At 52.5% G+C, this 13,504-nt stretch overlaps 2 protein-coding genes across 2 annotated transcripts in view; one reads left to right on the forward strand and one right to left on the reverse strand.

Annotated features, from left to right (window-relative positions):
• LOC135291577 (zinc finger protein 239-like) overlaps positions 1-13,504 on the forward strand; it is a gene marked incomplete at its 3' end in the record, with an annotated part of 45,303 nt that overhangs the window by 26,334 nt on the left and 5,465 nt on the right. The window lies entirely within an intron of this gene.
• LOC135291593 (olfactory receptor 14C36-like) lies at positions 4,358-5,331 on the reverse strand. Its single transcript, XM_064405874.1, has one exon. It carries the CDS (start codon positions 5,329-5,331, stop codon positions 4,399-4,401), a length of 933 nt encoding a protein of 310 aa, XP_064261944.1. The 3' UTR covers positions 4,358-4,398.

The raw sequence follows: 13,504 nt of genomic DNA on the forward strand, positions 1-13,504 counted from the left end.
TGCAGATTATCAAGGAAAAATTAAAGGAATTGTGTTAAAAACAGTGAACAAAATTGGATTATTCAACTACAGAGTAGCACTATTACTGATATTGTCAGTTTTTAAAACAATTGGAAAAATGGACATCCGTCTCAAATCACTGCTGTTGGTGTAGATAAAGGGTTTGGATCCACAAGTCCTAATAAAGGAGCAAGAGTGTGGCTCCATAGGCCAAAAGGTCCTCCAGAGGCAGCTGAAGGAACAGCTCTGGGGAAAGACAGCACTGTTTGAATCCTGAAACCTGGGCAGGAACAATGGGAATGTGTCCCTGCAGCCAAGTGTGAGAACAAGGAGATATTACAGGATACTGTTTTACACATCCTGCCAGAACAAATCTCCCTGTTTGCCCCAATGACCCCTTTGGAAAATGCTCTGATCCACAGGGCTCCATGTGGAGGCTGCTGTGACACTGAGGGACTTGCACACAAATTCCATCCAGGAGCCTGGGTGCCCCTCATGGACAGGGATCCAGCCCCCTTCCAGTCAAAGGGGAAAGGGCCCCACCAAGCCTTGTTAGCCACAGACACCGTGCTAAAGCTGAACAGCAAAGGACTTGGGGGCATTATTCTGGAATTAACACAGTGCCAGCTCCATGGACAACAGAATTATTGTTTCTAACCCAAATGAGACTGAGGAAAAAGAATGATTAACCGTGTCACTGAAGTACTGCTGATGTCTGTAAATTGTATCTTGAGAGTCAGCCAGAATCTTTGTTTGCCACGAACACCTCTACAGTTTCCCCAAGGATTCGTCATTAAATTCTTATGAGAATGTAAAGGTTAAAGTAGCCAAAATACTCAATGTAACTAATTGCTGTAAATGTTCTTAGATGATGTTGGGAGGAATGGGGTTCCCTTGGAGGGCCCAGGGAGGAGCCCTGGATCCATCAGCACCCCCCAGTGGGAAATAGGAAATCAGACCTTTGGTACTGGGAATGGGAGCTGCTGCGTGTATGGACACTGCCCATGAACAGCTTCCTAAAGGATGGTTTGGGTCCTGTTTCCAGGCAATGCTGATGCCTCCCATGAGGGTCCGTCAGCAAGAACCACAAGGAAGAGTTGGGGCCAAGAGAACATTTTCCACCCAAGGAGTGCTTTTGATCTCAGAAAACCAAAGATTCTGGTTCACCCTGTGCCTCACGTCCACTGCCCTGTCCTGTGGATATTACAGTAATGATTATTAGAAGAAATATTAGATTATTAGAAGAAATAGCAAATGATACACTTAAAATGTCCAATCGCACATCCCAGGAGCTCCAACAAACACAAATGGGGCTCTACAGAACCGCACAGCCTGGGATTATCTGCTTGCTGGCCAGGGAGGAACCTGGGCTCTCATGGGACAGGAATGTTGCAGTGCTATCTGATGGGTTTGAAAGCCAGCAGTCAGGAATCACCTTGACAGGAAAAGCAGTAGAAGAGTGGCAGCAAGAAGAACATTTTTCTTGGTGGAATTGGCTTCATGGCTGCCAAATTGGAGGCTGCTGTGTAATGAATTTGTGGCAGTCACTGTCATCACTGCAGTGTGAGCACTTGGTGTGTTATGATTCCATGTTGTTGTGACACTGTGCTGGAAATGGAGTAGTGAGACATGTCTAAAAAGAGACACAGTCTCAAGAAAAAAGGGACATTTGATAAAATAACAGGGAATAGCAATTAATTAGGGCTGTTTTAAAAGGAATGTGAATTATAGCTCTGAGTACTGAACAGCACTTAAATAAAGAACAAGAGGCAATGCCTTTATGACTAATACCTAAATCTAAACTGTGTTATTGAAAGAATTGTTATGAATTGTAGTTCCTCTACAGGTTAAAGGACAAATTGAAGTCCTGAGGCCTCAGCACCAGGCTCTGACTGAGGCCTGAACAACAGGCCCTGAGCCAAAGTTCAGCTCTAGATAAACTTTGCCACCAAATCTTATATTTGTATCTACTCATTAATGTATCACTATGAGGAATATGATCTCTGTATGTGTTCATTGGTGAAACATGGATTTACCTTTCTGTATTTAAAAAACAGACAAGGCCCCATCTGGCCTTGTTCGGGGGCTGAAGGATCAAAGTCACCTCCTTTGGTTCCTCCTTGGGCCCTGGCCAGGCTTTGGGAGGAACCCAAGAGGAGGATGAAACCAGATGTTCCCACACTGGAAGTGCTGTCAGTTTGTTCATTCAGCACTGTCAGAGCTGGGCCCTCTCACAGCGAGGTTGGAGCCTCACCTGTGGCTGGAGGCAGCTGCAGGAATTCCCAGTGTCCAGGAGTGGCTCTGCAGCCCTTGGCTGGGACAGCTTCCCCTGCTGCTGTGTGGATCTGGGGGATGTTAAAGGCTGAGGGGAACTGGTGCTGGATCTTAATCACGGCTGCAAGCTTTGGTGGTGATGGTTGAGTGCATTGCTGAGCTGCTCCTTTTGTAATTTTTTGCAGATTTACCTTATATAAACTACACAATTCCTTCAGTTGGTGTCTGTGTCTTTGGTGCTGACCCTGCCCACTGGTAAAACTGACCCTGTGGGCTCCACAGAACCAAAGAGGCCCTTGTGACACTACAGGGCCTCCTGTAACCAGGAGACCATGGTGACCCTGTGGGGCTTACTGGAACCAAAGGGCCATTGTGACACTCTGGGGCTTAATGGAACCATGGAGGCCATTCTGGCACTGTAGGGACCCATATGGAGGAGGCCCCATTGTTTTCCTCTCCCTGGCACTGCCCAGTGCAGCTTTTCCCTGCCCCTGCCCCAGCCCAGCAGAGCAGCAGAGTCAGGTCTGGCCCTGCAGCAGGAACTGCAGGCACTGGAGGTCAGGGACAGCCACTCTGGGTCTGCAATGCTCAGCAGATGCTCAGCTCGGGCAGCTCCTGCAGCCCCAGGGCCAGCCCCGCTGCCCAGCCCAGCAGCAGAGTTGGCCCCGGGGCTCCTCAGGCAGCTCCTGCTGGCCCAGGGACAGGCCAGCCTCTTGCCAGGGCTCCTCTGCACACCCACGGGCTCCTGCTCTGCTCCTGGCCCATGCCAGCTGCCCCCAGAGCCTTTCCCAGGGGAACACGTCTGTGCTGGCCCCAGCAGCCATTGCTGCAGCCCCTGCCCTGCTGCCCAGAGCCCCGAGCTGGGGCTGCTGCTCTGCAGAGCACGGGGGCTGTGCTGCCCGGGGCCCTGGGCTGCATCTGCTGGGCTCTGCTGCTCAGCCTGGCACACAGAGGCAGCTGATGGTGCTCCCTGCACTCACCCCCTCCCACACAGGCTCTGCAGAGCATGGAGGGGGCTCAGAGGTGCCTGCCTTGTGCCAGGGCTGCCAGAGGAGCTTGGGGCTGCACTGGATCCTCCTGGGGGAGTTCCCTGAGGCTCAGAGCAGGCAGTGCCCAGACTCCTTTCCCTGGGCCTGCTGTGTCCCTGGGCTGCAGAGCTCTCCTGGCTCACAGCAGACATTCAGTCCTTGATCTTGGGGTGACCCCAGCCTGGCCAGGCCTGTGCCCAGTGAGCTCCACTCCCTGCTGGTCCCTGGCACACACTGTCCCTGCAGGTCCCCTGTGTTCTCCTGGCAGCTCCCAAGGCCCTCCAGACAAACCTTGCCCTGCCATCAGCCCTGGCACAAGCTGCAGGGCCCCAGGAAGGTTCAGCTCAGACCATTCACCATCTGATGGGCACTGGCCACCAACAAGCAAAACCTGACCCAGACCTGAGTCCCCTGAAGGCCCCAGTGAGACCCTGATCTCATCCCACTGAGCCCTGGGAGAACAAGGAACACAAGGAGCCTCTTGAGAGTCCTGAGAGTGACTCTGGAGGGGAGCAAAGCCTTCCTGCCCTGCCCTCAGGAGTTGCCCTTTGCTGGTGGAGCTGCTGTGCTGGAGCCCAGCTGTGTCCCAGCAGTGCCCATGGCCTGTCCCTGCCTGAGGGCACAGCACGGACACGCCGCAGGACAGTGACCAAGCTGCCAGAGCACTCCAGCCTTGCACCCACAGCAGGGCTGGGAAGGGGAGTGTGGAGCTGGGAGGAGCAGATGTGGAAAGAGGCAGGGCCATTGTCCCTGGCCATGCTGCTGTGCTGGGAGCCCCTTCCCTCCACCTCTGCTCACAGGCACTGCCCCTGCAGAGGCAGAGAAGGGCTGTGGAAATGCCTTAGACACACAGGTCAGGACAGCCACTTGTTTTTATTTAAATGCTGAGGGAACAAGCCACCTAAAAGCCTTTGTGTTACAAAAGAGCAGTAGAAGTTCATGTAGAAATGCTCAGAGTAGTACTGCAGTATCTTATACAAAACATTATAACACCAGAAAAATAATAAGAAAAGGTCCCAGTGACAAAATGGACAAATAGGAAAAAAAGGCCAAGATTTAAAAAAGTTACATTCACAAGGTTCTGGAACAGAAAAGTTTAATGTTTCTGAAAAGATACAGTCATCATTTTCCTCAGGGCAGCCTTGAGCTCCTGGTTCCTCAGGCTGTAGATGAGGGGGTTCAGGGCTGGAGGCACCATCGAGTACAGGACTGACACTGACAGATCCAGGGATGGGGAGGAGATGGAGGGGGGCTTCAGGTAGGTAAATGAGGCAGTGCTGATAAACAGAGAGACCACAGCCAGGTGAGGGAGGCAGGTGGAAAAGGCTTTGTGCCGTCCCTGCTCAGAGGGGATCCTCAGCACAGCCCTGAAGATCTGCACATAGGAGAAAACAATGAACACAAAACAACCAAATGCTAAACAGAGGGAGAACACAATAAGCCCAAGTTCCCTGAGGTAGGAATTTGAGCAGGAGAGCTTGAGGATGGGGGGGATTTCACAGAAGAACTGGCCCAGGGCATTGCCATGGCACAGGGGCAGGGAAAATGTATTGGCTGTGTGCATGAGAGCATTGAGAAAGGCACTGGCCCAGGCAGCTGCTGCCATGTGGGCACAAGCTCTGCTGCCCAGGAGGGTCCCGTAGTGCAGGGGTTTGCAGATGGACACGTAGCGGTCGTAGCACATGATGGTCAGGAGGCAAAACTCTGCTCCAGGGAAGAAGATAATCAGAAAAACCTGTGCAGCACATCCTGTGTAGGAGATGTTCCTGGTGTTCCAGAGGGAATTGTGCATGGCTTTGGGCACAGTGGTGCAGATGGAGCCCAGGTCGCTGAGGGCCAGGTTGAGCAGGAAGAAGAACATGGGCGTGTGCAGGTGCTGGCCGCAGGCTACGGCGCTGATGATGAGGCCGTTGGCCAGGAGGGCAGCCAGGGAGATGCCCAGCAAGAGGCAGAAGTGCAGGAGCTGCAGCTGCCACGTGTCTGCCAATGCCAGCAGGAGGAAGTGGCTGATGGAGCTGCTGTTGGACATTTCCTGGGGCTGCACGTAGGGACCTGTTCATGGAGAAAGGACAGTGACAAGTCAGGAGAGGCTGCTCCGAGCCAGTCCTGGACCATCCCCTGTAGCCTGCCTCGCTGGGACTCACCCACCCTTGTTCCTGCTCAGGGAAAACCTTCCCCCACGTCCCTGCCTGAGCTCCAGTTGTGCTAGCTGAGTGTGCCAGGAACAGCCAGGGCTGTGTGTGGGGGCTCTGGAGGAGCCTTCCCTGCCCCACTGCCCTCAGTTTGTGGCCATGTGTCAGATGGACAAGGCTGGATATTCAGGATTTATCAGGGAAATCTCTCCTAATGCAGAAAGGCTTGGTTGCATCTGCGCTCACAGTTCTAAAGGAAATAGATGTCAGGAGTTGCTATAAGGAATTGTTTTCCTACCCACACATCATTCCTGGCTCTCTGAGGTCAGAAATCCCCAGCATTTCTGTTGCACTGAGAGTTTGCCACTGAGGGATGGGAGAGGCTGAGGGAAGGTGAGGGGCTGGATGGGCTTGTTCCCAACTGCCCTGGCTTTGCACCTTTGGCTGCAATCAGAGCACAGTCACAATCCTGGGTCAGCCTGGGATAAACCAGACCATGCCCAGAGCAGAGGGATCCCTGAATGTTTCAGCCTCCCTAAAGATCTCTGGGCAAGGTCTCAGCACCCCCTTTTGCCAAGGACACTCACGGCTCCCTTAGCAAACCCAGCAGCATTTCCTCAGCTGTGGCAGCTCTGCCCTTCCCCGTGGGACATTCAGGGAACTGCCAGGGCCTCTGGCACAGATTTGCACCCAGGAGGGCAGCTCAGAGCTTGGAAGGGCACAGCAAGGAGATCCCCGGCTGTGCCCATGATGGGATCTCAGGGAGGGGGCTCAGCTCATTCCCCTTTCCCATGGACTGCTTTGCCCACAGCCCCACAGGTCCCAGGGAAGCTTGGACACCCCATTCCCATGGACAGCCCTGCCTGGCAGGAATGCCAAGGGCAGTGCCTGACTCAGCTGCTGCAAATGCCAGAGCCTCCCTGAGAGCAGCAGATAACAGTGACAATATCAGGGCAAGGCAGAAACAAGAGAAGATGTTGTGGTGCTGTGCCTGAGAGGGCAGGGCAGAGACAGCCGGGCACTCAGGACAGTGCTCCCTGTGCCCAGCTGTGCCCGGCACCTCCCACACACCAACAGTGCCCTCCTGCCCCAGCACTGCTCTCTTCAGCCCCCTCTCCTTGCCTGAGCATCTCCCTGGGCCTGGACATTCCCTCCTGAGAGGAGCCTTGTCCCTGCCAGCGCTCACAGAGCCCATCCCACCCTGTGTGCCCTGGCCCCGGCCCTACAGAAACCTGCCTGTGTGCAGGGCCCTGGCTGGGGCAGGCTGTGTGTGCAGGTGGGCAAGGGCAGCTCAGGAGAGCCCTGCTGGGCCCTGCAGAGGTGATGCTGCTGCTGTCCAGGGCTGAGGGCCGTTTGGGAGGCTCCCAGCAGAGAGACTGACCAGCCAAAGTTACAGTTCGGGAGTCTCTGTAAATGTTCAAACACTGCTTTGATGATCCTGTGTGTCCCATTCAACTCAGAATGTTTTGTGATTCTGGAATTACAATTCCTGGTCTCCTTCTCTCATTCCCCTGTTGTCTCTAATCAGAAGAGAAAAAAAACTCTTGCAAAGGTGTTTAGAACAGTAAAGGAAAAAACCAGACATTTATTGGAAGATTTCAGGTGTCCAAGTGGGGATTGGGCACAACTGATTTCAACAGTTCATTAAGGTGGATTAATTAGGATGTTTAACAGAAACATCCAATAGGAGATTCTGTTTCCCCAGTTACACACAGTTGCTCAACTCATAGGAGTTGGTCCAAGGGTTTCTTTGCCATCACTTTTTGTTGTGACTGCTCACATTCTGGTCAAAAACCAAAATGTTCTTCTAGTAGGTCCTCTTCCTGATAATAAGACTATACAGTATCAGGAATGTATTTATACAGTCAGCTTATTGTTCTAAATTCTAGGAGAAAGGTAAGGAAATGTACTAGAGTTAATTATGGATTATAGTTAAAGAAGTATGTAATAGTTGTTTAATTGACTTAATAAAGAGTTCAATAGAGTTATGTAAGGATTATAATTTTAAAACTATATAATAGTAATTTTCAGAGCTATGAATATATGAAAATGTATCAAAATAAAAAATCTTTTTGTCCTTACCCCAACTTTCCCATCCTTCTCCAAGCAGGAAAAGGAAAGCTCCTGATCTTTCCAGCAATGCCAGGCTTACCTTCTTTGGGAAGTGTCCTCCGGAGCTGTGCCCAGGCTGGTATGGAGCTGGGAGCAGCCCTGCCCCACCCAGCCCCTCTCAGCAGCAGCACCTGCCCTGCTCAGGGTGGCTCCTTCCCCCCACAGCTTCTCCCCAGCGCTGGGAGCAGCTCCCCGGGCCGGCTGAGAGCTGTCCCTGGCAGGCAGCAGAGTCCCTGCCCCAGCACAGCGCCCTGGGCTGCAGGAGCCTGCTCTGCAGGACAGCCCTGGGCACCCCTGGCTGCACCTGCGGCTGCTCAGCCCTGCAGCAGAGCCTGGCAACAGGAGCTGCCCTGGGCTGTGCCTCGGCTGGGGCAGCAGGGAAAGCCAGCCCTGCCCTGGGGCCACATCCCTGCCCTGGAGCAGCTCTGAGAGTGCTCCTGAAAGCTCCTAAAAGCTGTGGGATGTGCCAGCTCCAGGAGCTGCAGCTTCTCTTCCACAGCCAGAGAATGACTGTTTCAAACCTGGGATGATTTCTGCTCTAGTGAGCCCTGAGTGAGCTCTGCTCTGTGCTCCCAGCCCAGGCTGAGTTTAACAACTCTGTGCCTCTGTGCTGTGCCCGGGCTGGCTGCAGGCAGTGCCCCAGCTCTGCTGGGCTGCCACAAGAGCTGCTCATCAAGAGAAATGTGCTTTTGAAGCTCTTCTTCGTTACCAGGAGCTGTGTCTGTGCCAGGAGCCCAGCCCAGCTCAGCAGCACAGACACAGCAGCAGGACTTTAATGACCCTCTGGGGCTTTGTGATCAGGCCCTGAACATCAGTCCCTGAGAGGCAGCTGAAGAAACCTCTCCAGAACTCCAAGTACAATCCAACTCCAAAGTTTCTTGGACTTTTAATGGGTCCTACTGAGGGACATGACTGAGAAAGTGTCCCCAGGCCCCAGGCAGAGCAGAGAACTGGAGGCAGTGATGACAGGTGGGGACAAAGAGAAGCCAAGTCTTGGTGGCCTGGGGCACAGCAGGGTCTGTGCCACCAAGGACTGGGAGGAGACACCTTGTCCTGAGGCCCTGGGGCCTCCTGGCACAGCCCCAGCCAGGCTGGGCACTGTCAGCCCCTTGTTCTGCCCTCAGCATCCCCCCCTAGCCCACATCCCAGTGGCCTCAAGGATCTGCTGGAAGGAGTCCCTGGGGAGTCTTGCTCAGCAATGGCCCTGGGGGCTCCTGAATGCTCCCAGGACTGCAGATTTTTCAAAGGACTTTGGGTTTGGCTTTTGCCTTGCAGTCTCTGAGAGGTTTATGCAATCATGGCCTCCAATTATCTGGTGTAATTAGTCCCTGGAGAGGCTTTGTCAGTAACAACACTCAGTGGGGCTCATTAATGCTTCAGGGTACTTCAGTTATTTGAAGGTACTTGGTGTTTCCCATTTGATACAGACTCTGTGAGAGGTGTGTGCAATCATGGCCCCAATTATCTGCTTTAATGAGTCCCTTGAGAGCTCTGTATGGACACTCAGTGGGGCTCATTAATGCTTTGAGATACTCAAGGTTTTTAAGGTACTTTTGAATTTCTTTTATCACACTGAGTCTCTGAGAGATTTTTGTGCCATCCTGGCCTCCAATTCTCTCCTCTGAGGAGTCCATGAGGAGCCTGTGTTGGGGATGGACCTCAGTGGGACCCATTCATGCTTTGAGACACTTTGAGTTTTTCCTCTAACTTTGAGTCCTGGAAAGGCTTTTGCATTCTTCTCTCAGGACCTGAGGTACCAGGGCTCAGCTCTAAATGCACCACAGGGCTCATTAGGATCAAGCAAGTCTTGACAAACCATGACTCTGCCTTCATTTCCCTCTGCTCTAGTGCAATTCATCAGGAATGTTTCTGTAGTGCTTTTGGTTCGCTATTTTGAGATTTCTTGGCCAATGCATCAATTGGTTTGTTGGGTTCAGTGTTGGCTAATTTCCAATGCACTCACTAGGATATACTTACTCATTTCCTACTCTGAGATATGATTAGGAGAAAGGCAAAGTTTATTAATAGTAACTAAAACAAAGAGCAATAAGGATCAGAACAAAACTTTCAGAATACTTCTCCTCTCCCTACAACCGTTTCCTTCTTCCTGAAAATGTAAAGAGACAAAACCAAAAATTTTCAGTTTGCTTACCACCTCTAAAATAGTTTTCTTCAGTTCACTTAGGGATAGGAGTCTCTCTTTCATGCTATGGAGACTTCTCCATAAGAAATGTTTTCTCATGCCTCTAAATTGCCACAAATAGCAGCTGCCTGGAAAATCTCCAATCGTCAAGTCCCTCCCAGTTTTTTGATAGCTTTTTCCACAGTTGTGTTTATGGGCCACGTCAACTTATGGGGTATTATTTTAAAGATGAGCTGTTTAAGAGCAAATGTTCTCTTCATCTATTTCTGAAATCATCTTCATCTCTGAGAACAGTGGTTTTCTTCTTCTCCCTATGAGGGCACAGGGTCTCATCACTCTGCTCTGTCTGTTCAAACTTCACATGGGAACACAGCTACTTCAACATTTGCTTACTTTACCATGGAGGTGTTTCCCGAACAAGTCATCTTCCCATCCTTTTCAATGTGTTATAGGGAAAAAGAGAGTCTGATGTATCAATTACATCCTTCTCCATAGCTTTACAAGAGGATTTCAGCCCCAAGATCAAGGCATCTACTTATTCCCCCCATCTGGGACTCAACTTCCTCTTCACTGATCTTGGTGTCTTCATGTTGCTCCTCTGTGTGCCTGCACTTTGTCCTTTTCTCTCCCTCAAGGGAGGATGGAAGCACTGAAAGAGTTAATATCTCTCCCAGGGCCTGCAGATGGTTCCGTGACCCCGGCCGGGCTCAGTCCTTGCGGCCGGAGCTGTTTTACGATGGAGGTTTCTGCAGCGGCCGCGCTGGGGCTGTGTCAGGATGGGCCACGCTGGGGCAGGGCCAGGATCTCAGCAGCCAGGCCAGAACACAGCAGCAGCACGGCCGGGGCCCATGGCTTCTCCTCCCCCTGCCCGGGGCTTGCGGGTGAACCTCAAGGGTGGCAGAATCTTGGCCGAGCCGGCCTGGCCCAGGGCTGCTCCTGGGGCCCGGCGGATCCTGGCTGGGCCCGGGCTGGCGGCAGGGCAGGGCTCGGTAGCGCCCAGGTGTTGGCAACCGCAGCTATGGCCCGGCCCGGCCTCGGCCCCGCGGCCTCCCCTGCCCTGCCCGGCAGCCGATGGGGCCTGGGGGGCTCCCTGGGAAGGGGCCCGGCCCCACGGCAGGAGCCGCCCGGCCCGGCCCGGCTGAGACGGGGCTGGGCCAGCCTTGTTACCTCTTTGCTGGCCAGAAGGGAAAGAGACCCTCCCAGGCTTTCTCGTCTTTAACATGTGTCTTCACAGAGGTGTGTACAGTTTTCTTAGTGGTTTAACAGATTGTCAGTTCTCAGAGCTAATTACTGATTGATTTTTTTTGTCGACATGGTGGAAACGTGAGCAGCTTCTGTTAGAACATCACTTCCATGATGCCAAACCACCACAACAGCACAGAGCACAGAGCTCCTTTGTCCATATGTAGTGCTCATATGCCCAAGGCCTCAAAACCCCTCCTTGGGAGATCTCCGGGTCCTCTCCAAGGGCTTTTCAAATAAAAGTATTCAGCTCATAGTCTAAGAAAGTCACTAGAGGACAGGGCCAGACTGACCTGCCTGTCCTGGCTACTTTTGTCTGGGAGCAATCTTGGAAATACTTGAAAATTTGGGAGACCATATTCTACTTTCGGCCACGGCTCCTGGACATGAAAACACATTCTTTTCCATAGGAAGGACGGAACAGAGCCCCAGTGTTTCAGGGGCAGATGCAAAGTGAGCACCAGAGGCCAAGGCCAGCCAGAGCTGGCAGGTTTTGTTCTGAGAGATACCCTTGCCTACAGGAATTTTTTTAGGGAGAGTACCTATTTGGACAACGGGCATCTGAAAGGAAGGAGAGTTCTTTCCCACAGGAAGGAAAGCACAGAGCCTCAGTGCTCCAGGAGCTGATGAGAGGCAGCCCTTGACATCCCACAATCAGCCAGACCTGTCAGGTGGCCCCTGGGAGGCCAAGCCAGCCAGACCCGCTTCATGTTCTTTCAGTTCCATGGGGCCCCACAGTGTCCCAATGGTCCCTTGTTTCCATAAGGCCCTGAGGTGTCATAACTCCCCCTTGGTGACACGAGGCCCTGAAGAGTCACAATGGTCTCCATGGTTCCATCAGGCCCCACGGAGTCATAATGGTCTCCGGGTTCCATGAAGCTCCGCTGTGTCACCATGGCCCCTTGGTTCCATGGGCTCCAGTGGTGGCACAATGATCCCCTTGGTTTCATGAGGCCCCCACAGTGTACCAGGGATCTCCATGGGAAGGAAAGCACCGAGCCCCAGTGTTTCAAAAGCAGATGAGAGGCAGCTCCCAAGAGGCCAAGGCCAGCCAGACCTGTCTGTCCTGGCTGCTTTCACTTGGGAGCAATCCTTGGATGTACGGAATATTGGAGGTAGAATCCCAGTTTTAACCACGGGCAACAGGATCAAGATGGATTTATTTTCTTCTAGGAAAGAAAAGCATGAATGCCGAGTGTTTTGGAAGACGATAGGAGGTGGCCACTCTTAGGCCAAGCCTACCAGACCTGTCCCTCCAGGCACCTTTTGTCTAGGGACTATCCTTGGACATTGGGCATTTTGGAGACGGAATCTCAATTTTGGCTGTCGGCACCTGGACAGGAAGAAGACTTATTTCATTAGAAGGGAAAGCACAGAGCCTCAGTGTTTCAAAGGCACATGAGTGCCAGCCCTCTGGAAGCCAAGGCCAGACAGACTTTTCAGTCCTGGCAGCTTTTGTCTGGGAGTTATCCTTGGATATAGGGAATTCTAGAGGCAGATCCCCAATTTTATCCATCGGTGCCTGGTCAAGATGGATGGTTTTTTCCCATAGGAAAAAAAGCACATGGTCCCAGTGTTTCAAGGACAGATGAGAGATGGCTCCTGGGTGGCCAAGGCAGACAGAGCTGTCTCTCCTGGCAGATTTCATCTGAGAACAATCTTTGCATATAAGGAGATTTGGAGGAGGAATCCCAATTTTGACAATAGGCCCTGGAGGAGAAGGACAGTTCTCTCCCATAGGAAGGAAAGCCCAGAGCCCCAGTACTTCAGGGGCAGATTGGAAGCAGCCCTCAACATGCCAAGGTCAGCTGGACCTGTCAGGTGGTCCCCAGGAGGCCCTGCCAGCCAGACCTGTTCCATGTTCCCTTGGTTTTGTGGGACCCACAGTGTCACAACGGTCTCCTTGGTTCCATGAGGCCCTGGAGTGTCACAATGTTCCCCCTGCTTCTGCAGTGTCACAATGGCCCCGTGTTTCCATGAGGCCTTGCAATGTCACAACTGCTTTGTGGTTCCACAAAGCCCTGATGTGTCACCATGTCCCCTCGGCTCCATGCGCCCTCGCTGTGTCACAATGGCTCCTCCATGACACTGCCAGCTCCACAAGGTCACCATGGACCCTTGGTTCCTTGGGGCCCCTGAGTTTCACTATGGAGACCCTCCTGGATTGCCAAGCAGATTGTATTCTCTTTGCCATCTGTATGGCAATTGTCTTCTGTTAAGTGGGCAGTTTTCCTTATCTCTTCCACACCCACTCCTCCCTCCAGGCAGACATCTGCTGATAACAGGCTATTGAATGTCACTGCATGACTGATAAGAACTACAGCATCCCATTGGGAGATGATCTGCCCAGAGGGGAGAGCCAAGCATTCCTACCAGATATAATCTTAAAAATTCTGGAACACCAGCATGGCTTTCTCCACTGCATTTCCCAGAGGAACAGCAGCTGCCTCTTCCACTGGATCTTCAGAGGAAGACTACACCTTTCTAGAGGATCCCTGCTCCAGCAGAACCACACCTGACACTCCAGGAGGACTGCAGCCACCATTCCAATTGGACTGCTACCAACACCCTGA

The sequence above is a fragment of the Passer domesticus genome (genome assembly GCF_036417665.1).
Source record: "Passer domesticus isolate bPasDom1 chromosome 8 unlocalized genomic scaffold, bPasDom1.hap1 SUPER_8_unloc_1, whole genome shotgun sequence".
NCBI classification, from domain to species: domain Eukaryota; kingdom Metazoa; phylum Chordata; class Aves; order Passeriformes; family Passeridae; genus Passer; species Passer domesticus.